Source organism: Pteropus medius, unplaced genomic scaffold (assembly GCF_902729225.1).
Source record: "Pteropus medius unplaced genomic scaffold, Ma_sr-lr_union100, whole genome shotgun sequence".
Lineage (NCBI taxonomy): Eukaryota > Metazoa > Chordata > Mammalia > Chiroptera > Pteropodidae > Pteropus > Pteropus medius.
Genome location: NW_024351543.1, coordinates 13,916,182 through 13,940,963, shown reverse-complemented (window position 1 = coordinate 13,940,963; position 24,782 = coordinate 13,916,182). Strand labels below are relative to the sequence as shown.

Genomic DNA, 24,782 nt, shown 5'->3' with positions numbered 1-24,782 from the left:
TTCATCTTATATTACATGATAAGGGAACGAAAGGGGAAAGAAAACAAATATGATAGTTGTAGTTTTCATTTCCATAACTGGTCCCATGGTATTTATAACTATCTTCTTCCGCTACCCATTCTATATTCCCTTTGTCTTCAGCAAGTACTTCAGGTGGTCCTGGTTCTTTTCCTCGTGGAGGGACCCAGACTCTCATTCCCGAAGTGTATGGGCCATTAGCAGTCCTGCCTGGATTGGCTTGTAGTTTTCCATTGAAAATAGGAATCACAGGGCATGCTAATACTAGGGGACATCTAAAGGATCCAGACGTCTTCTTACCTCCACTGTGGAGTCCATGAGGTTGTTGCAAATGTTAAATGAGCCATAATAGCTACAACAAAGTGTTAAAATTGTGTCTGAAAAAGTGAAAGCGCTTAATCAATGTTCATTTTCTTTTTTCCTCCTCTATCTGCCGGTACCCAGCCCAAGTTCCTCTTTCAACACAAATGTGTTTAAATAGGTGATTGCTAAGGAGGATGAGGGGGAGCTTTTATGATATATTTTCAAACTTCTAGAATGGTAATGTTTAGCTAAAATAGATTTTTTTTTTTTTTTTTAAAGCAAAGTTGCTTTAGATCTCTGCTCAGCAGTCAGTGTTCCCACAGCTGACCTCAAAAGTTTTGTAATTGGTAGAGTAGCTCTGAGCCCTGCGTTAAGGCTTTGAAAAAGTAGCGTACCTTTTTTTTTTAATACTCATCACTTCAATTGAAAACATTGTTCAATGCTTGCAACTCCTTTATGCATCGGGGACAGAAGTGGGATGTCGGAGTGTTCCAAAGTATCTTCTACTATACTCGGAAAAAATATATTCAGTTCCTAAATTTCAGGTTTCTATGCTGTTAAATAAGCAGCATGAAAGACAAGATTTCTTTTCCACTTTCTTGATTCAAGGGTCGAGTGGTGGAAAATATCTCAAAGCGATGCGGAGGATTCCTGAGGAAGCTCAGCTTGCGAGGCTGCATTGGTGTTGGGGATCCCTCCTTGAAGTAAGTCAAATCAGGGCGACTCACTCTGTCATTGCAGCTAGCAGCTGACATTTTCATCAGCAAATAAACCAAGCATATTACGTGCTTTTCTTCTGCTAAATTCTTTCTATGGTAATTTGTGTAGAGTAATGAGAGGATCATGACTTTGGAGTCAACAGGCCTGGGTTAGAAACTGAGCACCATTGTTGTTAGGGATGTGACCTTGGGATGAATTATTTTGCCTTCTGCATCCATTCTCCTGCAAAGTAAAGGTGGTTATAGCACCTACATGAGAATGTCAGGAGTATCACGTGTATGAAGTGCCTAGCACACAAGAATATTATAACATTAGTTCACCTCTCTTCTATTCCTGTCTTCACTTTTCCATCTTCCTAGTTTTCTTCTCATAATTGTGACCACCTTTTAATATTATACTAATTAACAAAATCATTCTTTCAAAAACTTCCTTAGCATAACCTGGAATTTCGCTTACTTGGAATGGAATGTGATTATCACATTCATTTTATTATGGTTAGCAATATATTCTATCCAACCAAATCAAATGCCCTCTTCTTGCTGAGTAGCTATTATTTATTGGAAATGTCATCAGTCCAATGTTAAGATGTGTTTTGAGCTTTTCTGGAGACAAGACATAATTAAAACCTTTATATCCTTATTATTGTGGCTTCTAGTATTGTTTGCGTTTGTCTACCTTGCACACACTACCCCCTAGAACCTTCAAAAAAGACTTCATCTCTTGCAGATTAAGCGTTACTACAGAATACATCTATTGCAGACCTCCAGTAAGAATGTACAGTTTATAGTGATTGAAGACAGAATTTGTAATTGAAATGTCTGCTACACCATTGCTAAGAAAATTGATTCATAGCATCTTTTAAGGATGAAAATACTCCCTTTGAATGTTATGGAACAGTGATTTTTTTTTTAAATCAAGAAATTCAGATCATCAGACTAAATTTTCTGCTACGTCAAAAGCTTTATAAACCAGTAGAATAGATTGATTCTATTTTAACAGGAAGCTTAAATGTACCAAATAGGTCCTTAGATAATTTAGAATAGTGAGCATAAGTCTAATAGTGGTTCCATTAAGGAAATTAAAATAAATGTGAAACCGGGTGCTGTACGCGTAAAAAATAAAAAATAAGGGATTGTAAGCTGACAGGGTCCTTGCAATCTGTGTGTCAACCAAGGGTTGCCTCGCCTAAAAATAAGCAAACAAATAAATAAATGTGAAGATGTACATTGTCAATGACGAATGTCGAAGAAATATATTTTTATTTTTATCTTGGCAATTGGAAAAAAGCCATAAATACTAGAAAAACTCTCCTATAAGGCTAAGAATGTCCATTGGTTTACAATAAGTTTTAGAGCAGAAATCTATATTAATATCTATATACATTTTAATATGTGAGACCAGATTGCTGTGAGAAATAATAAACATAACCGGAATTATGACTCAGAATTTTGTCAGTGCCTCCAAGTGTTTTATTTATAATCACTTAGAATCAGCCTTGGCAGATTCTAGAACTCTGCCCTTGCATGTTTACTGTTATTTTGAAGGGAGGGGGCTATTCATTTATAAATGTTTACTGAACCCCTACTATTCCAGACACTGATCAGACAATGGAGATACAGTAGTAGTCAAAATAGATGAAAATCTCAGTGGTAATAGATCTTGCATGTGTATTCTCTGTAACTCCTACTCTATCTTTAGATATTAAGTCCTGTGGATTTTTAACAACTTTATTTTGATATATTGAGATACAATAAACTGACATGAAGTGTACAATTTGATAAATTTTGATGTGTGTATATAGCCATGAAAACAATACTGTAATGAACATGGGTCCCACAAAATTTCCTCGTGCACCTTTGTAATTTCTCCCTTCCATCTACCCCTGTCTTCACCCTATCTCTAGGGATCCATCTATTCATTTGCTTTCTGTCACTATAGGTTAGTTCGCATTTTCTAAAATTTTATATTTACTTATATAGAATGTAATTTTTTGTTTGTTTGTTTTTGGCCTGGCCTCTTTCACTAAACATAATCGTTTTGAGATTCATCTGTGTTGTTGTGTGTATCAATAGTCCATTCCTTTTTATCGCTGCGCAGTAGTCCATTGACAAATATATTACAATTTATTCATTCATCCGTTAATGGGTGTTTGGATTCTTTCCAGTTTTCAGTCATTACATATAAAGCTGCTATGAACATCTGTGTGCAAGACTTTGTATGTCATATGTTTCATTTCTCTTGGGTGAATACATAAGAGAGGAATGGCTAGATCATTTGGTAGGTACATGTTTAACTTTTAAGAAACTTCCAGACTGTTTCTCAAAAGGATTGTACATTTTACATTCCCACCAGAAGTGCATGATACTTCTGGTTCCTCTATGTCCTTGCCAGTACTTGGTAGGTCAGTCCTTAATTTTAGCCGTTCTGATAGATATGTGTAGTGGTATCTCATTGTGGTTTTAATTTGGATTTCTCTGATAAGTAATGGTGTTGAGCATCTTTTATGTAATTTTTGCTATCCATATGTTTGCTCAAATGTCTGATCAAATGTTTTGCCATTTTTTCATTAGATTTTTGTCTTATAATGAATTTTAAGAGTTCTCTGTGTTCTGGATACAAGTCCTTTATCAGATATGTGTTTTGCAAATATTTTCGCCCAGTCTGTGGCATATCTTTTTTCTTTAACTGTCTTTTGAAGAAAAGTGTTTAATTTTAATGAAGTTTAATTTATCATTTTTTTCTTTTATGAATGATGCTTTGGTGTTATATGTGAGATCTTTGCTTAACAAAAGGTAATAAAGAGTTTCTCCTGTGTTTCTAGTTTTGTAGTTTAGATCTATGATGTATTTTGAGTTGATTTTTGTATATGATGCGAGGTATAGATGGAAATTCATTTTTTTGGCCTGTAATGTCCTGTTCTAGCAGCACATGCAGAAATGCCAATCCTTTCTCCAGTGGACTGCCTTTGTACTTTGTTGAAAATCAGTCGTCCAGATAATAGAGGGACTATTAGTGTGCTGTCTGTATTTTCCATTGATATATCTTTGTACCAAACCACTGTCTTGATGACTGTAGCTTTATAGTAAATCTTGAAATCAGGTAATATTGATCTTCCAACTTTGTTCTTTTTCAAAGTTGTTTTGACTCTTCTAGGTCCATTGCATTTCCATATAAATTATATAACCATCATATCAATTTCTACAGAAAAGCTTACTAGAATCTTGATTAGGATGGTGTTGAATCCGTGGATCAGTTTGGGGAGAATTGACTTTTAATAGCACTGAGTCTTCCATCCCATGAATATGGTATCTCTCTCCATATATGTAGATGTTTTGAAATTTCTCTAAGCATGTTTTATAGTTTTCAGTGTACAGGTTGTGCACATCTTTTGTCATATTTAACCTTAAGTTTAATAAAATGCTATTGTAAATGGTATTTTTTATTTCAATTTTTGATTGTTTATTGTTAGTAAATAAAAATACTGCTTTTGTACATTGAACTTTTATCCTGCAACTTTAATAGACTCACTTAGCTTTAGTAGTTTTTTTGTTTGTTCTTTCGAATTTTCTATGTAGACAATCATCTTACCTATAAATGAGGATAGGTTTTCTTCTTTGTTTCCAATCAATGCCTTTTCTACTGGCTAGACTCTCTAGTACAGTGTTGAATAAAAGTGCTGAAAATAGATACCCTAGCCAGTTCTCAGTCTTCGAAAGCATTAAGTATGATGTTAGCTATAGATTGTTTGATGATGAGGGAAATTTCCTTCTATTACTAGTTTGCTGGGAGTTTTGTTTTGTTTTGAGAATAGATGTTAGATTTTGTCAAATGCTTTTTCTGCATCTTTTAGATCATATGGTTTTTCTTATTTAGTTTGTTAGTATGGTAAATTACAATGGTTGATTTTTGAATGTTAAACCAAACTTCCAACCCTTGGATAAACTCCGCTTGAGTTGTCATATATTATATGTTTTACATATTGTTGGATTCTGTTTGCCAAAATTTTGTTCATTTTTTTTTACTTCTATGTTCATAAGGGGTATTGTTTTATGCTTTTATTTTCTTGTGATATTTTTTGTCTGGTTTAGGTATCGAGGTAATACCGGTCTTGTAGAATGAATTGGGAGGTGTTTCTTCCTCTTCAGTTTTTTGGTAGAGTTTATGTACAATTTGTATTTTTTTTTTTCCTTAAATAGTTGGTAGAATTCACCATTGAGGCCATCTGGGTGTGCATGTTTCTTTTGTGGAAAGTTTTAAACTAAAAATTGTATTTCTTTAATATATATACAACTGTTCAGGTTTTCTGTTTCTTCTTGAGTAAGGTTCAGTGTAGTTTTTGTCTTTCAAAAGTTTTGTCATTTCATCTCGAGTTTTCGAATTTATTGGCAAAGTTGTTTATAATACTCTCTTATCATTTTAATATTTGTAAAATCTGCAGTGATATCTCCTCTTTATTCCTGATATTGTTTTTCTTTCACTTTATGGAAGTAGTTGTCTAAAAAAATTACAATGATTGTACAGTGCCTATTGAAATTTATATATTCTTTGAATTTTTAATTGGCATTAATAATAATGCATTTTTAAAAAGAGCAAAAATGAGTAAATTTCTCTGAGATTGTGAATTGTTGTTATTTTTTCCCCCCTGATCTGTCTGTCTATAAGTTTATTAGTTTTGTAGATATTTTCAAAGAACTAGCTTCAGACTTCATTGATGTTTTACTGTTTTTCTGTTTACTTCATTGATTTTCACTCTGATCTTTATTACTTACTTTCTTTTTTCACTTTGCATTTCATATGGTCTTCTTTTTTTCTAGTTTCTTAAAGTAAGAGCTGAGGTAATTGATTTGAGACCTTTCTTCTTTGCTAATGTGGGTTGATGCTATAAAATTTCTCCTGAAGTACCGACAGTAGCACTTCAGAAATTCTAATGCTGTTTGCATTTTCAGTTCAAAATGCATTCTGTTTCCCTTTTGATTTCTTCCTTGACCCATGGGTTATTTAGAATTGTATTACTTCTTTTCCAAATATTTGGGCATTTTCTAGATTTTTTTGTTATAGGTTACTAATTAATTTCATTATGATCAGAGAATATACTTTTATGACTTGAATCTTTTTAATTTTATTGACACTTGTTTTTTTGGTCAAGAATATGGTCTATCTTGGTAAGTGTTCCATGTGCAATTGAGAAGAATGTGTATTCTGCTGTTGTTGGATGCAGTGTTCTATACTGGTGAGGTCAAATTGGTTGAGAGTGTTGATAAAGTCTTCTATATCTTTACTGATTTTCTGACTTCTTGATTGATCAAATATTGAGAGAAATGTATTGAATTCTTTGTCTATAATTTTGGTTTTGTCTGTGTATTTCTTTTTTTTCATGTTTCTTATGCTTGGAATTTGAGTTTCTTGGATCTGTAGGTTTTTAGCTTTCTGAAATTTTGGAAAAATTTTGGCCATTATTTTTTCAGATATTTCCCCCCTCTCCCCATCTCCTCCTATTTAGGGACTTCAGTCACATGTATATTAGGTTGCTTGAAGCTGTCTCATATTCATACGGTGTTCTTTTGTTTTGTCTCCATGTTTCATTTTGGATAGTTTCTATTGCTGAGTCTTCAAGTTCACCAATCATTCCTTTTACAGTGTCTTATCTGCTGTTACTCCAATCCAGTAAATTTTCGTTTCAACCATTTAAAAGTTTAAGTTGAGGCTTTAAAAACTATATTACATGTCACTGTATAACATGTTTTATAACATGTTTAATCTTTAGCTTCATAGAACTGTATTAGAACATAGTTGTAATACCTTTTAATGCCTTCGTTTGCTATTTCTAATATCTGTGTCAGTTCTGGGTCAGCTTTGATAGAGTGAATTTTCTCCTCATTATGGATATATTTTCCTTTGAATGCATGGTAATTTTTTGTTCAATGCCGGGCATATTAAATTTACTTTGGGTGCAAATGTTTTTGTATTCCTGTAAATATTCTTGAGTTTTGTGCTGAAACACAGTTGAGTTACTTGGACATACTTTCCTTCAGGTTTTGTTTTTAAAATTGTTAGGTTGGGTCAAATAGTGTTTAGTCTAGGGCTAATTATACTTCACTCCTGAAGCAAGATCCTTCTCAGTACTCTACCCAGTGCCCCATGAATTATGATGTTTTTCATCGTTGGCTGGTGGGAATGGGCACTATTCTTGGCCCTGGTTGAGCTCTGGCTGTTGTTCCCTCTATAATGCTTTTTGTTGATCTTTTCTCTGGCTTTGGGTAGTTTTCTCTCATGCATGCTCTGATCAGTATTCTACTGAATTCTTGAGGGGAACCCTTTGCAGATCTCTGAAGTTCTGTCTTTGTGAAGTTCACTCTTTTCTGATAACTCTAACTGCCTTGGTCAGACTTTTGGCCCCATAGCTTCAACTCAAGGAGGAGGCTCCAGCCTTGTTCCCTTTCCTGCAAGTATATAAGAGTGACATGTGGTTTGAGACCAGCTTTTGGTGCTATTTGGGTACTGCATGGAAGAATCAAGACTGAATCCTATAATTTAGGTTGAAGCTGTATTTTAAGAAAATGCAGACAACCTTGCTGAATATGTTAAGCAGTTAGTGGTGAGTAAGGGGTGTTTAATTTTCTGCTCTGGCCTTGTGCTACTAACCCACAGATCACCGAGGAAGTTGCCCTTCATAACTCAGTGTCTTCACCAGTAAGTAGATAATTCTTGATACTGATCAACTACTGACCCTATCAGTGGCCAGAGACAGTTTCTCCAGAAAGGCCCCAGGGTAACCAAGTGGCAGCATGGCACGATGCAAGAAAAATTTGGCCCTTTGCTTCCAAATGATTTTTCCACAGAGGGAAGTTAACAGGGAGCTAGGCTTCCATTCTTAGATGACCACCAAGGTGAAGGAGAGTTACAGCTGATACATAGTCAGTCCGGAGCTTTGCTTTTCAAAGTGTGGTCCCTGGAGTAGCAGTACTGACATTACCTGGGAGCTTCTTAGAAGCGCAGACTATCAAGTAATTTGCCTAGATTTACCGTCAGGATCTGTACTGTGACAGGAACCCCAGCTGTTTCATGTGCACCTTAAAGTTTGAGGAGCACTAGTGCCTATAGTCAACAATAATGTATCGTACATTTGAGAATTTGGTAAGAAAATGGATCTCGTGTTACGTGTTCTTTGCACAGTAAAATGAATATTTTAAGTCTGAGGAGCACTGTCCTAAATGTGTTTGGTCACGCTCGCCCTCTAGTGTCTGCCCCGCAACTTGCAGGGAATTTTTAGATGTTTTCTCATTTTAGGACCTTTGCACAGAACTGCCGAAACATTGAACATTTAAACCTCAATGGATGCACAAAGATCACTGACAGGTGAGTAATGCAAACTAGTTTGGTGACTGATTGGCCATGGGGAGAGTCAAGGGAGGGAAACATGGTTGAAAATATCTTTAGTGCCTCTGCTCTTTTTCAGCACGTGTTACAGCCTTAGCAGATTCTGTTCCAAGCTGAAACATCTGGATCTGACCTCTTGTGTGTCCATTACAAACAGCTCCTTAAAGGGGATCAGGTAAGAGCGAGTACCTGTTGTCTGCGGTCAAGAGACGTACCCAAAGCTATGAACATTTTGGTGTGTCTGAAACCTTTCTAATGGTCTCATTGGAGCCAGAAATAGGTGTCTCAGGTCACAGAGGTCCTCTCTCCCCTCAGTTGCTCGTGATTTACTAAACTCAAACTGGATGATAAACTCTCTGTAGGATAGACCATACCCGTGTGGTTTTGTTTCTTGTTCTCTCAGTGAGGGCTGCCGAAACCTGGAATACCTGAACCTCTCTTGGTGTGACCAGATCACGAAGGACGGCATCGAGGCACTGGTGCGGGGCTGCCGAGGCCTGAAAGCCCTGCTGCTGAGGGGCTGCACGCAGGTACCAGGGGGTCAATGCGGCTTGTTTACCTAAGTTGGGGTGTGGGCACCTCCTTAGGGAACTGGCTGTAGCCTTCGCCTGGTTCTATCCCTCTTTTGCTTTTTCTGTTTTCTCAGTTAGAAGATGAAGCTCTAAAACACATTCAGAATTACTGCCATGAGCTCATGAGCCTCAACTTACAGTCCTGCTCAGTAAGTAACAGGCCTCCCTGTGTGCACCTCTGTCCCATGTTGTCTCTCCCAGGAATCTGCTGCAGGCCCTACTGCGAAGCACAGTGGGCAGGTGCAGCGGGCAGGTGGGATGATCGCCACACCCTAATTTCTCATCCTGTGTCCTTGTATGATCTATCCGTTTGACACAAGATGAAAGGACAACAATCCCAACAAAAAGGCCAATACAAAGCCACTGACATTTCCCCTACAAATAATATAGATCGGGGTCCTGGTTTATTTTAAGATATTAGAAATGCTGTCACTAACCTGAACAATTCAGGGTAAGGTCTCAGTGGGTTTTTTTGTTGTTGTTTTTTACTTATAAACTGGATGATGACATCTCTCATATTGTCTCAGTAAATAAAAAGAAATAACAGATGGGAAAATGCTTTGAAAAATAAAAGGAACATGCAAGAGCAGGGTGTATTTTTTGTCAGCATTAGCCTGTGAAAAACTATTGTTCCTTTTTCATTGACGTTGTAAATATTGATAATTGAAACCCAGTACATCCTACTGGATTTCCCAAGGGAAACAAATTTTGAGGATAGTAAAGGAAATCCCATGCATTTGGCATTTAGCGAATGAATCGTTAATCTTTAGAGTCCTTGATGGTGGGAGATAAAAGAGAAACTATCTTCTGGACACATACTGACCTTATACGCTTGAACTGCATGTAGGATAACACTGGCAGATGAATTGAAGTGTAATATAAATGTACATGTTTATTTCTATATAAATTAGTAGGTGTAAATAAAGATATTATTTTGGATGTTCATTTGTCAATAATTTAATTTTGCTATATTTAAACATTTGAGGAAATAGAGATATATGATTTATATGGTCGATATGTAAAGCATTAATCTATAGAAATTCAACCAAAAAATTAATATGTCACTTTATCAGGCAAGTTTCATGAGCTGTTTATTTAATCTGACTTTTAATACAAGTTTATGAATTTTTCCTGAAAAAAAGTCAAATGAATCTGGGACAGGAAATGGAATTTTAAAATATCACTCTCTGTATTAGTAATGCTAGAATATTTTTAAAGCTGTGCAGCAATAACATAAATACATGTCTGCCCTGTACTTCACCTTATTTTGTTTAAATTATTAGGGTGAAATGCTAGTAACTGGCAATGCAAACTAATCGACCAACAGTAGATCTTATTTTTCTGCTGTTCCCGTTCCAGTATTGTTGGTGCCTTCTGACTTGCCTTCCTGTTTTGGTTTTCCCCAGCGCATTACGGACGAAGGCGTGGTGCAGATTTGCAGGGGCTGCCACCGGCTGCAGGCCCTCTGCCTTTCCGGCTGCGGCAACCTCACGGACGCCTCTCTCACAGCCCTGGCTTTGAACTGCCCAAGACTTCAGTGAGTGCGCCAACCTTTTGCTTTGCAGCTCGGAGCTTGGCCAGGTTGAACGGGAGGGCTTCCTGTAGGCGGGGAAAGGGTTGCCAGCTGATGGAGTAGGTGCTGGCAGAGTAGGCAGTGGCTGCGTTGTTAGCTTTTGTCTAATGGATTGGCAGGGGACAACGTGTAATCCAAATCCAGTTCGTTTAGGGATGTATGGGAGAGTACTAAACTGTCCACCACCAGGGACTATGAACCTTAATTTCTTGATGGACCGTACACATTTACCCGCCTGATTTGCCTCATCCTGTTACTACTTTGACATCAGAGTGAACTGACAGTGAGCAGGACGATAGCCTCACACCCACGTCATCAGTTTTTCCTCTAAACCAGCTGCCAAACGTACAGAGTGCGGGGAAGAAGAATCCCAGTCATCTCATTTATCATCTTCCCCCAGCTGGAGGAAAAGTTTTAAATAATTATTTACTTTGGGCTTCTCCACATAACACTGTGACTATTAAAACTTTAATAATGGCAACAAAATAGTAATCATAGCCTTTTGGCTCTCTGAGCGGCACCATGGCAGTCGGCAAGAACAATCGCCTTACGAAAGGCGGCAGAAGAAAGTGGTTGACCCATTTTCTAAGAAAGGTTGGTATGACGAGAAAGCACCAGCTATGTTCAATGTAAGAAATATTGGGAAAACACTAGTCACAAGAACTCAAGGAACCAAAATCGTATCTGATAGTCTCAAGGGTCACATTTTTGAAGTGAGCCTAGCTGATCAACAGAATGATGAAGTTGCATTTAGAAAATTCAAGCTAAGTACTGAGGATGTTCAAGGCAAGAAGTGTCTGACATTTTCATGGCATGTACTCTGTGGTCAAAAAATGGCAGACCATGATTGAAATTCATGTTGATGTCAAGACTACTGATGGTTATTTGCTTCGTCTGTTCTGTGTTGGTTTTACTAAAAAAACACAAGTCAGATTTGGAAGACCTCTTATGCTCAGCATCAGCAGGTCTGCCAGATCTGGAAGAAGATGATGGAAATTATGACCCAAGAGGTTCAGGCAAATGACTTGAAAGAATTGGTCAATAAATTGATTCCAGATAGCATTGGAAAAGACATAGAAAAGGCTTGCCGGTCGATTTATCCTCTCCATGATGTCTTTGTTAGAAAAGTCAAAATGCTGAATGAAGAAGCCCAAGTTTGAGTTGGGAAGACTCTGGAAAAGCCACTGGGGACGAGACAGGTGCTAAAGTTGAACGAGCTGATGGATACGAGCCAGCAGTCCAAGAATCTGTTTAAAAATTCAGACTTTTCACAGTGACAAACAAAAGCTATTTGTGATATTTAAAAAAAAAAATACTAATCATAGTTAACATCAGTTTAACTCCAGGCTCTGTGTTAGGCACTTTTATAAGCATTATCTCATTTAATCCTCACTATATCTCTAGTAGGTAGGTACTGTTATTCTCACTTGTTTTCCAGAGGATAAACTGAGACTCAAAGAATAATCACTTAGGTAACATGATGAGTAAGAAGTAAAACTAGAATTCGAACTTGTCAAGTTTTACTTCAGAACCAGTAATCTTAACCCCTATACAATAGGCAGAAAAAGGAAACTTGCTTTTTATCCTTTATTTACCAGTGAAACTGACCCATTTCTCATGCTTAACACCAGTTACCTGTCTTTTAAGGGTTGTCTTTGTCCATTTTTTCTCACTGTTATATTAGGGAAGATTCCAGATAATTTTGGTATTTCTGCATAGAAAGAATCTGTGTTATTAAAACTGGTCAGAAAGGAAGGCAAAATTATTGCTATAAGGGAGTATTTAACTTAAAAATGTTATGCATACCTCTCTGTTAAGCATGAGTGTTGAGAACTAACTGTGTTTCAAGGGCTGTAAGTTTTTAAAAATTTCCTTTAGGGTAACTGAGAATTTCAGTAAATATCAAGATAATTTTGTTGAGTGAGTAAAAGTTTATTTTAATTGTGTTGAAAAGTCAATAGATATTGGAAAAAATATTTAAAAACAACAGCAACAGTGGGAAGTGCTGGGCAGAGTCCTGGATTTATTGAGTTTGGGATGGGACTATGGGACTATGGGACTTATGGGATTTAGGTCAGGTCATATTCCTCCCTAAGCTTCATTCTCCTCATCTATCCTGTGGGGACAGAATTTGCATTTATAACCCTTAGGGCTGTACCAGAAGCAAGAGTGTGTTAAGGAACAGAATGAACTCAAGAGTGTGCTCTGTAAAGCACGTGTTTCTGTTGCTAACCAGTTGCTACTTTTTTCCCCCCTGCGCTCTTTATCCCAGGATTCTGGAGGCTGCCCGATGTTCCCATTTGACTGACGCAGGCTTTACACTTTTAGCTCGGGTAAGGCAGACATTTTAAAAAACAAAACCAAACTCTAATTCACTTCTCTCATTCAAAGTGACTTGGACTGGTTTTGGAGTGTGCAAAAAAGTACCTTCAGATGACAGACACCAAGAAGAATAGAGTCCTCGGAGTGTGTTGTACATTTTTTCCAGGTGGCCAGAAAGCTAGGGAGGTCCCGTAGAGGACCACTTGGTCAGGCGAGATCATGAGAGAAGCCTTCGCCCTGGAAAGAGATGCCCTTCCTCGTGTACAGACCCCAGCGCAGCCCCTTAGCAGCCTCCCCTAACTGGGCTGTGCCCTGCAAACACGGACCACCATGGGGACCCCTCCGGCCTGCTGCCGGGAACCCATGTCCTCTTGGGGATGCTCATATACTCTTCCTCCTACCCCAGCTCTCACCTGCCCATACTATGGCTCAGGGCCGTACCCCATGTCCTCCCAGAACCTATTCTGTGGCTAAAATTTACATGCTGATATCTGTGAGCCACATGGAAAGTGTAGGCCACTACCTTTCCAGAATGAGAGAAGGAAGCACAGCCCAGGGAAGCCCTAGTCCCATTTCCAAAGTGAATGTGATTCAGAGGGCACCAGCTGAGAAGTGCTAGCTCACTGGGTCATTTTCAGAACAAGTCCATTTCTTAATAATTAAGAGAGCAAGGATACTGGGCCAGTACTCAGAGGGACAGGGCAAGCTACTACTGTTGCCCTCACCACTGACTGCATGGTGAGGAATGTCTTATGGACTCTTTCAGAACTGCCATGATCTGGAGAAGATGGATCTTGAAGAATGCATCCTGGTGAGTGGATCCCCGACAGTCCTGCAAGGCTGTCCCTCAGTCACTGCCAGCCGGCCAGGCATAGTGAGACTCTGGCTGGCTATTATTTGGCCCCACCCTGCCCTAGCGTAGGTGTCAGGGCTTGGGAGCCCTGCACAGGGCAGGGGGATGTGTAAACTTTGGGCTGTTCTCAGTCATCAGACAGCTACAGCTGAGGTCAGAATACCTCCATCTTTTGCCAAACAACAACAACAACAACAAAAACTCTTCACAGAACTCAAGAGAAAAATAAGTTTGTATGTCCAGTGATGAGGCGACTACACAGAATCCTGGGGAACCTGCCTTGCCCACTTCCTCTTTGTCTCTTGTCACTAGGCCTCCTTGGGGCACCAGAGGAGACCAAAGAACAGCTTTGCGTCTCCAGGAATGGGCACAGTTGAGGTTGCTGGTGAAGAGTGGGGCTTCCAGCCCGTGTGCTCGAGATGAGATTTTAATTCTCTTTTGCACCTTCTTTTTATTGTGTTCAGAAGCCAGAATTAGGTCTTATATTATGGTGCAGAAGCCCCATTGACACAACATATCTCTCTCCAGATAACTGACGGCACACTCATCCAGCTCTCCATTCACTGTCCTAAGCTGCAAGCCCTGGTGAGTCTGAGTTTTTGTGACATTATTCAACCCTTAGAGATGAAAGGACCCTCCCACCACAGCAAGTGTCTGGGTTCCCTTTCTGTTAAGGGTATCAGAAATCTATTACTTGGGCTAACTAGGAGGCAGGATTATCTAAGTGTTACTGTGTTCATTTTAGGATATGAGCCTAATATAGGGACCTATGTTCTTACCACTTCATTCAGTTTCTCGTTCATCATGTCAGGTAGTTAAATTAGCATGTTAAAGTGATATAATCCAAGACAAAAGATTGAGGCAATCGTTGTTATATATTTACATTTCATATCCGTATGTGTGTGTATATCTGTGGTATCATTTGTGATGTCTCCACTTCCATTTCTGATTTTATTTCAGCCACTTTTTCTTGTTTATCTTTTAAACAAGCCAGCTCTTGGTTTCATTGATCTTTTCTATTGCCTTTTAGTCTCTCTTTATTTCTGCCGTGAACTTTATTTCCTTCCCTCAAATAACTTTGGGCTTCATTTGTTCTTTTTCTAGTTCCTTAAGTTGTTTTGAGATTTTTCTTGTCTTGAAATAGGCATTTATCATTATCAACTTCCATCTTAGAACTGCTTTTACAGCATCCCATTAATTTTGGACTGTTGTATTTCAGTTTTCATTTCTCAAGGTATTTTTTTAAATTTCCCTTCTGACTTAACCCAGTGGTGGTTCAGTAGCATGTTGTTTAATTTCCATATTCGTGAATGTTTGAGTTTTCTTCTAATTGATATCTAGTTTCATACCATTGTGGTCAGGAAAGATGCTCGATATTGATGCTTGTGGCATAACACATGATCTATGCTGGAGAATGTGCCTCATACACTTGAGAAGAATGTGCTGCTTTTGGATAGAATGTTCTGTATATATGTTAATCCATCTGATTTAACATCTTTAAGGTCAGTGTTTTCTTACTGATTTTTTATTTTGTCTAATATCTATTGTGGTAAGTGTGGTATTTAAGTCTCCTACTATTATTGTATTGTGATCTATTTCTCCACTGAGATCTGTTAATATTTGCTTTATATATTTAGGTGCTCCTATGCTGGGTGCATAAATATTTACAGATATTGTATCTTCTTGTTGGATCCACCCCTTTATCATTATGAAATATCCTTCTTTGTCTCTCACTATAGTCTTTGTTTTAAAGTCTGTTTTGTCTGATATAAGTAGAGCTATCCCAGCTCTCTGTTGCTTTTTATTTGCATGGAACATCTTTTTCTGTCCCTTCACTTTCAGCCTCATTACTCTGTGTTCTTGCATCTGAACTGAGTTTCTTATAGACAGTGTATAGATGGGTCTTGTATTTTTATCCATTTAGTTACTCTGTTGATTAGAGAATTTAGTCTTTTACACTTAATTGATAGGTATATACTTATTCCATTATGGTCATTGTTTTCTTGCTGTTTTGTAGTTCCTCTTTGCTCCTTTTTTCTTTTGCTCTCTTCCTTTGATTTGATGACTTTAGTGTGCTTAAATTCCTTCTCTATCTTTTGTGTATCTACTACATTTCATTGCGGTTACCATGAGGCTTATGTAACACAACTTAAATTTCTAATAGCCTATTTTAAATTGACAATTAAGTCTGAATACCTCTGAAGTTCTGGTTTTACTCTCTCTCTGCCTACATTGTTTTCAGTGTTACAGTTTACATCTTTTTATCTTGTATATCCCTAATTAATGTAATTTTAGGTTTTCTTTTTTTCCCACGAATTTTGACTTTAACCATCATACTAGCTCTGTAAGTGATTAATCCACTCCCTTTACTAGGTGTTTACATTTATCAGTGAGATTTATACTCTCATTTTCTTGCTCCTAATTAGTGTGCTTTCTTTTCAGGATAACGAAGTCCCATTAACATTTCTTGTTAAGGCCTGTTCAGTGGTGATGAACTCCTTTCGCATTAGCTTGTCTGGAAAACTATCTTTCCTTCAATTGCAAATGATCACCATGCTGGGGGGAAGTGTGCTTGGTTGGAAGTTTTTTTCTTTCAACATTTTGAATATATCATGCCACTCCCTTCTGGCCTGCAGTTTCTGCTGAGAAATGTAATAGTTATGGGGGTTCCCTTGTACATAACAAGGTGTTTTCCTCTTGTTGCTTTGAGATTCTCTGCCTGTCTTTTAACTTTTTTATATCTTAATTATAATGTATCTTGGTGTGGGTATCTTTGGGTTCAACTTAATTAGAACTATGGGTTTCTCGGATCTGGCTGTTCTTTTCCTTTCCCAGGTTAGGTAAGTTTTCAGCCAGTATTTCTTCAAGTAAGTCTTGTGTCCCTTTCTCCTGGGACCCCAATAATGTGACTGTTAGTTCACCTGATGTCCCATAAGTTCCTTAGACTATCTTCACTTTTTTTTTTTTTTTGCTTTTGTGATTGGTTGAGTTCCACTGCTGTCTTCAAGTTCACTGATCCTTTCTTCTGCTTCATCTGCTCTTGAACCCTTGTAGTCCAGTTATTGTATTCTTCACCTTCGTGACCTCAATTTAGTACTTTCTTTTATTTTCTCTTTGTTGAAGTTCTCACTGTGTTCATTCATTCTTTTCTCAAGTATGGCAAGTGTGGTAAGCATCTTTGTGACCATTATTTTGAATTATTGGGTACGTTACTTACCTCCATCTCATTTTTTATTTTTTCAACTTTTAGGTTGTTGTTTGGAACATATTCCTTTGTTTCTTCATTTTGCTTGACTCTTTGTTGCTTTCTACGCATTAGAATAAACAGCCAACTCTTTCAGTCTAGGAGTGACCTTATGTAGATGAACCTTATTTTTCAACCCTGTGCTAGCTCTTAGTTGTCTCTCAAACCTTTGTGGTTGTCTAAGCAGCCCATTTCTTTCTTTTTAATAGCCCCTAGTAGTTGAGGGTGTGCCAAGACCTTTCAGCGTCCCATGGGGAGGATCTCTGTCAGTATCTAGATGCAGGCTGATTGGAAGTTAGACCCTCAGGCAGCCAATTATGCAAATATATATAATCTTATGAAACTGCAAATGAAAACTGCTGTCCACCAGTGCCAGGTGAGCTTGAGGTGTCCCCTGGGTGACAGTTATAAAAACCAAGGCTCCAGATGAGTGTATACACTGGGAGATACTGGTGAATTGTAACAAGGCAGAGGGACAACAAAAAGATGGCATGCACTGGCCAATGTTCCTTGAGTACGTTCGTAGGCCTCTAGATGTGCATCAAACTTGAAGCTCCAGGGCAAGCAAACAGGTCTGGGCGTGTGTTTCATTCGGCTGTCTGTAAAGTGCCTTGAGTGTTGTAGCCTGCCAAGAACGATCTCTGATAGTTAAAGACCCATGGAACCTGAGAGAGCAAGCTACCCTGGCCACCCCAGGTATCACAGAGCACCGGTGACAGCTGCAAAAACCGATGCATCTGAAGTATAAACCGGGGCACCAAACACATGTAAGAGCTTCCTCCCAGGAGATACTGGCCCTCTGCAGTATGGTGGGGGCAGCACAAAGATAGCACTTGCCCTCCCATCTTCAGAATTACAGTCCGCCCTCAGATGTGTGTTTAATCAGAAGCCTGCCCCTCAGGTTATGATGATAAAGTAATAGGCCTCGACTGGACTTCCTGGGACTGTTGTTTCTTGTTGTGCCCTTGAGATGGCAGTTGTTCAAGAAGTCTTTCTCTGTTGGTTATAGTCCCTATGAACATAAGCCCCACTAGCCACCAGAGCCAAGAGATGTAAAGGTGCCCCTGGCAGCAGCCACAGTAACTAGGGCACCAAACATGTAAAAGCTCCCCTCCAAGAGACAATAGCGCTCTGCAGCAGGGCAGATGGCAAGTACCAGGATGGAGCCACCAGCTGGAGAGAGGCAGAGTGAGATTATAGACATGGCACCCACCAGGAAAGAAAAAGCCCTGAGGTTTAAAAAAAAAAAAAGCAAACCCTCTGGCTAGAGCAAGGCAAGAGCCCACCAAGGTGGTGCCTGCCGGTCTCCATCACCAGAGAGCATGACACAGGCCAAGTGGGTGTCAGGTCAGATGCCTTCCCCTCAGGCTGGCACTCCCAAGACAGACAAACGAGCCTCTCTCACATATGTTCAACTGCCCCTCGAATTACACTAGACCCCAGGGCAAGTGAGTGTGAGTGTGCGAGCCCTTTCAGGACTGTTTTTCAGATAGCTGTAGTCTTGTGGACGTGAGCCTGTTGGTTTTCAAAGCCAGCTCTTCTGGAGGCTTGTCTTTAAAGTGTAAGTGTAAGTCTTAAAAACAGAGTGCCCAATGCAGGGTGTAAACCCTGCACTCCTCAGGGAGAAGCTCTGGGTTTTGAGTTCCCTCTTACTGTAGGTCACAACACTGGGAGTGGGGCTGGTGACAAGATTGTCGTCCCAGCCTCTCCTACCCGCTTTGACGTGGGCCTTCTCTCAGTTGCCCGACGAGTAGGAGCTGCGCAGCCAGTTTTTAGTCCCCCCACTCCCCAGAGGAATTTGTTCTGTATGCAGCTATAGACTGACTGTTCATGGCAGAAGATGAGTTCAGGATCCTCTTATGTTGCCATCCTGACCCAGACCATCCCTTGCGATTCTGGTTTCCATTTTTAGTCAGAAAGCAAGAGAAACCACTGTCCAGCTGCAGCAAACCCATGGCTGAAGGGCCCCAAGGCTTTGTGTTTGATCTTCCTGTTCGTTAACGGGTGCTGTGGGATACTGCACAGGCCAGCTCCCAGCTCTCCTGCTTTTCCGAGGCCATGAGCCTTGGAATGAGAGGGTCTAGCAAACATCTGTTCTTTTCCCTTCCAGAGTCTGTCCCACTGTGAGCTCATCACAGATGATGGAATCCTGCACCTGAGCAACAGCACCTGTGGCCATGAGAGACTGCGGGTACTGGAACTGGACAACTGCCTCCTCATCACCGACGTGGCCCTGGAACACCTGGAGAACTGCCGTGGCCTGGAGCGCCTTGAGCTGTACGACTGTCAGCAGGTTACGCGCACAGGCATCAAGCGGATGCGAGTAAGCATGGGGCTGGAGTTGGTACCCCTGGCAGTTTCTAAGCAAGCAATGACTATATCAAGAATCAACATCTATTTTCTCTGTTCTGTGCTAAACCAATGGTTATGCAAACTAGTCTGGTATACTAGTATCTCCTTAGGTGTCTTCACAATTTCCTTATTAGACCCCACCTTAGAAGATTCAGCTTCCAGAATGGGTTCCACATAGTCTGGTGATCAGCACCCTTACAAGGAGGAAAGGGGCTTGAGGTCATTACCAGAAGGAGGTGGAACATGGTCTTGGCTAACTGCCAGGTGAGAAGGCTTAATAGAAAACAAATAGAACTTGGCTTGCTTTCTCCACATAGTTCACCTACATTGTTTTCTTGACTATGCTTTAAGTTTATGCAACTTTGCATTTATACCCCAGAGCAGCACCAGGATGCTACAGCTGTCAAGAACTCAACTCACTTTGCATACAAGGCTAGTGACTACCCTGGGCAGAAATAGCATTTCCCTTTGTCAACAGGAGTAGTCTAGCCGACCCCAGAAATTCTTTTTTCAAGAATTTGCCTGGAGAACTATGGGCTTTTCTAGAATTATGCCTGTAATCCTAAAAATATCAGTGTAAAGATTATTCCATTTTTTTCTATTTCCAGGCTCAGCTCCCTCATGTCAAAGTCCACGCCTATTTCGCGCCTGTCACGCCACCAACAGCAGTGGGAGGAAGTGGACATCGGCTGTGCAGGTGTTGTGTCATTCTCTGACAGCAGATGCCCAGGGCCCAAGGCATGATGAGGTGTCCCTTCCTCCAGAGGACAGTCTTCCTGGCCTTCTCTACAGTCACGGAAATCTGTTGATTCGCCACTGGGACAGGCATTTACAGGTAAAAGACTTCTCTAGAGATTGCAGTAACTCTGGTGACAGTTTTCACCTTTATTCTGCTCTGATGCAATCAGATTGAAGCCTTGTGTCAGTAAACACCTGGCAAGAGTGGCCTCAGTACAGCCAGGATCGTGCAAGAAACCTGACTTCTTACGAGGTGGGTGCCTTCCTAGGTACAAAAGTTCTGCCTCGACTTTGTCAGCATTCCTGAAACAGACCATCAGTGTTAGCACAAAGAATAAGCTATTGATTTTCTACCAGATACTTAAGACAGTGGCCTACGTTAATTCACAACAATTCCATTTTGATTAGCTGGACTTTTCCACTCTGAAGATTAAATAGCTACCTTTATCAAAAAGTGACTACTTCAAATTCATAATACCTGATAGTTTTATATGTAGAGACTTATGTGGAAGGCAAGTTAATAGGTTTCCATGAGACACCAAAGAAACAAGGACTCTAAACTGGGTGGAGCAGGGTCTTCACCTTTTGTCAACTTGTCATATACTTTTGGGGACCAAAAACTAAACTAAATCAACTCAGAGTTTGTGTTGCCTGATTGGAAATTATAAGCTCTGGCATTTGCTACAGCACACAGTGCAATTTTATTATAGGAGAAAAGTTATTCATGTCATATCTCAAAATTTGGGAGACCTTAAATAGAATTAAGGCTTAAATTATCTATAATACAATCAATTAAAAATAATGGATGCATGTAGAATGGGTGTGATTTTTTTCCAAGTTTATTTTAAAATCTTAGAAATCAAGTTACACCAGAACTGTTCAAAAGTTTTATACACTTAAAACTCAGATCAAGTGTTGGCACCTTTTAGACCCATAAAAATGAATACACCGTTGCAATGTTTAAGTCAGGGTTTTATTGCTATAATCCATGGCAGATAAACAAAACCATTTTCCAAATTCAGACCTTCCAATATTAGCTCGTGTCTGATAAGCTGATCGAGCTTCTCCCTTGCTGTCCATGTGTGTGACACTAAGATTAGGAACCATCATCACCACTTTATTGTGAACTTCTGGTAATGGTGGCCGACCCTTCCTAGCAACCACTCCCTGAACTGGAGTCCAGCGCTTATGAGAAGCTGAAGTGAAACAGCAAAAGCAAGACGTTATTTTCCTATGACTAACCATACTTCTATTAGATGGACCATGGGAGCATTTAGGACACAATGCCTCGGCTGATTCCAGAAAGAGAAGGCAGATACATATACAACCCCATAAATCAACAGGATTATCAGAATAAGCATTAAAGTCCTGATGATTTCATTGCCTTATGATACACTCCAGTATTAGCTGGTCTAAAAGTTGTGTATACCATAGGAGTTATTAATATACATTTGCACCACTGTGTGGGGGGGAAAATGACTGATACAGTATGCCATTTCAATAAAAGAACATATAACAGACGTGCTTCAGCGATTGTGAATTACAGTTTATATTTTATGTAAATGACCAGGGCCTTCTACACATTCTCTCCTTTGAGCCAAGACACAATGACCCCATGACCTCATTTACAAAACAGAAGAACTTCTGATAAGAAAATCAGGCTGGTTTCTTCTTGAGAAAACAACACAGGGACCTCACCTTATATAACATTTGGATTGCTGTGTACTCAACATCCACACGGAACCTCCCAATTCTACGACTTGTGACATTGGCAGGAACTGGGATTTTAAATGAGACACACATTTGCAAAACAATCGGAAAACATTTATTATACTGAAATGTATACATCCTACTAGTAAAAAACAAAGTAGCAAATTTGCTGGTGCCATAATTTAACCTGTTTCACTGGGATAGACTAATGCTCAATACCACTTGGTGTAAGTTCAAGTTTGATGAGCATTTATTTTTACCCCACTTCTAAAACCCGATGAGGAATTCAAAATAGCACACAGCATTAAATGACATTTATTGTTCCATATATCTTGAGACTCAAAAAAGGAATGCTAAATAGACAAGCAAAACTCAAACAATTAGGAGAGAAGCTCGCTTCTTTCCCAAGTGATTGGTACAGAAAATATGTGGTCATACAAAAGCAAAGGACAAAGGGGAGCTCTCCTGCTTTAGGGTCTATAAGAGTTATATATTTTCAAACCGAAGATGGAAATATTTAGAGACAGTGCTTGAATAAAACATAAAATGTCAAAGCTTTTACTCACTGAAGTAGTTTATCTTCTGGGAGAGATTTTAAACTCAAAATTACTCATTCCTATTTCTGCTTGAAAAACAATAAGGATCAAATAATACATTCAAAACCAAGACACTTGGGTAAACGGACGGAGATGCTGTAATTAAAATAGAATTGAAGTTAAAAAATTAGGTGTGCTACACTATAGGCCTCAAAAACGCTGATGAATTTTGGGAAAGGCTTTGGGTAAAGGAAAGCAATAAAGATGGTGGGAAAACTGCAAAAAAACCCAGTAGATTCCCTTTAAAAAGTATACTGGCAGACAAGCATTTGGTTTTATGAGTGAGGTTTTTTTTTTTTTAAAACAGAAAAGGAAACTATTATATGGTACACCAAAAGCCTCTAAATAATCACCAGAATGTTTACCCATGATCGTACTAAAGCTCAACATTTGAGAAGTATAAGGAATTTTCACGGTACAATTTAGTGTTTGATTTACGATGTCTAGTGTTCGAAGACGAATTTCAACTTGTTGATAAGGAAGACCCCTTAACGCCAAGTCAGGAACTACACTTTCCCCCGCTGTGTAGGTCACCTATTTCCAATGTCTGGGGAGGGCTTTAAAAATGTTTAAGAATGGGATGGTGCAGGGTGGGCTAGGAAGGGCAAAGACAAGGATGGAAGAAAAAGAGAACACATAATTTTAAAAGACAATGGGGCTTCAAAATGAAAACCAGAAACAAAATGCTAAAAATGGGAGGAGCAAGAAGTTTTTCAATAAATCTGTGACAAAGCAAAAACACAAAAGTCTTTGTACCTATTAGGATTTACACTGATCCTCTCACCAAGGTACTCTTGATAATGCAGCTTGCTTCCAGCCCGTCTTCCTGGCTCGGCTCCTCCCCGATCTGTCATGATTACATCAGATGTACACCCTTAGACATGATTCTTCCGAGAAGGTGCCGAGCCTCTTACCTGACCACCAGTTACTGCGGGAGCACATCGCATCTCTCTGCAGACAGATTCCATGCCGGCTCCACCACAGCACTGTCCCCCAGCTCCGCCAGAGGTCAGCAGAAGGTTCAGGCAATAAAAGCCAAACTGGCACAGAAAGGTAAATGCCCACAGTATGTTTTTACATTCATTTCCAAACCACATACAGTGTAAAAAGACAGCGAAGGCTGCTTCTAGGAACTGTATCTACTGGCTTCTGCCAGGGAAGCAGGCAGCCCTGCCTGCACCATGGCCCCCAGAGCTGCACGCGTGCTGTCCCGACGTGCTGACGCTCGTGAGGACGCATGGCTACGGCAGTGACAGTGAGGAGAGTCACCTCTCATACAGCTCATTAGAAAGGTCATCTTGTGTTTTCAATATGAAACATTTCATACGGTAAAATCCAATCCCAAGACTTCTTGGATTCAGTCTTCACACACTTTTAAGCGTGACTTTATTTGGTACTGAATACAGTTCAGACTCCGTAAGACATCACTTCAAAATTATGTGGATACCACCACTATTTTCAACTGCAGAAAAAGGAAAGAGAAGTTAGTTTTTTTTAGCCAAGCTTAGGAAAATCAAGACTTTTAAATTGAAAACACCCAGAAATCTACACCCTCCTTCCCCAGTTCAGAGGTTACCTTTAAACAGTTCTACAGAAAAAAAGCTGATTAACTTGCTCTAGCTCCTCTTCCCCAAGGCAACTTTGTGTACACATTCCCTTTTTAGACATTTGCTCTTTGGTGTGTGGCCCGTGCTCCTAGCATCACTCTGCGCCCAACACCACTTGCCAGGTCGGGGAGTGGGGTGGGGACAGAGCGGGTATGAAGACCAGAAACAAAAGTGCTGTCAGCAAGGGGGCAAGAAGTGGAGGCAGAGCAGGTGAAAACACTGTGCCAGGGTGGGCCAGCCAAGTCTATACAATGCACACAAATAAACTGAGTGCTTATAGCCATCTTTACTTTTGCCTGATGGCCCGGTGTTTCTAAGGAAATGGGGAGAAGCAGGACAGGCTTTCATCAAGGAACGAATGAATTTCTTCATGAGGACAAAACTATCTGACAAACAGAACCATGAGATTGGAAGAGAGATCCTGTGACATCTGACCTTAGAAATGTCCACTACTTTCACAGGACACAACTATACAATTATAGCACGAATTTCCTTTTTTAGATAATGAGTTTGTAGAGTAAAATCTTTGAGAACAAAAATTGAGAAAAGTACCCAGCTAAAGATGTGAAAGTAAAAGATAAAATGAACCAGTTCATAGTTAAAACTCAGCCTTGCAGGTACCTTGATGGCATGTGCAAAAGTCAGGCGCAAAGTGAAATCATAATTTCAACAGTTTTGTGCTTTTCCCTTCAACAGCGACTTCCAAAAAGGGGTGACACATGACATCTTGCTCTTTAAGGTACAGCTTTTGTGCTAAGATTAGATTTAAATCTTAACCCACCAAGTTTTTAAGTCTC

General features: G+C 39.6%; 2 protein-coding genes and 1 pseudogene across 7 annotated transcripts in view; 2 read left to right on the top strand and 1 right to left on the bottom strand.

Moving 5' to 3' along the window:
• The window catches only part of FBXL2 (F-box and leucine rich repeat protein 2), a 63,366-nt gene extending 42,332 nt beyond the window's left edge, over positions 1 to 21,034 (top strand). For 2 of the 4 annotated variants that reach the window (XM_039843440.1, XM_039843439.1), the window contains 11 exons: positions 931 to 1,025; positions 8,329 to 8,397; positions 8,479 to 8,593; positions 8,822 to 8,948; positions 9,065 to 9,139; positions 10,397 to 10,527; positions 12,836 to 12,896; positions 13,652 to 13,696; positions 14,267 to 14,323; positions 19,093 to 19,305; positions 19,943 to 20,886. In XM_039843440.1, the coding sequence (XP_039699374.1) occupies positions 8,373 to 8,397; positions 8,479 to 8,593; positions 8,822 to 8,948; positions 9,065 to 9,139; positions 10,397 to 10,527; positions 12,836 to 12,896; positions 13,652 to 13,696; positions 14,267 to 14,323; positions 19,093 to 19,305; positions 19,943 to 20,050 (957 nt within the window). In that variant the 5' untranslated portion in view covers positions 931 to 1,025; positions 8,329 to 8,372 and the 3' untranslated portion in view covers positions 20,051 to 20,886. Of the gene's footprint in view, positions 1 to 930; positions 1,026 to 8,328; positions 8,398 to 8,478; positions 8,594 to 8,821; positions 8,949 to 9,064; positions 9,140 to 10,396; positions 10,528 to 12,835; positions 12,897 to 13,651; positions 13,697 to 14,266; positions 14,324 to 19,092; positions 19,306 to 19,942 lie in introns of all 4 variants that reach the window. The other 2 variants (XM_039843437.1, XM_039843436.1) reach the window with 2 other exon arrangements.
• Positions 10,544 to 11,876, top strand: LOC120586783 (40S ribosomal protein S3a-like; annotated as a pseudogene).
• Positions 21,035 to 21,874: 840 nt separating the features above from the next.
• The window catches only part of UBP1 (upstream binding protein 1), a 51,575-nt gene continuing 48,667 nt past the window's right edge, over positions 21,875 to 24,782 (bottom strand). For all 3 annotated transcript variants that reach the window (XR_005648803.1, XM_039843434.1, XM_039843435.1), the window contains one exon: positions 21,875 to 23,840. Coding sequence is in view for 2 of the 3 variants with exons in the window: in XM_039843434.1 (XP_039699368.1) it covers positions 23,803 to 23,840 (38 nt within the window). In the remaining variant the exon portion in view is untranslated. The remainder of the gene's footprint in view (positions 23,841 to 24,782) is intronic.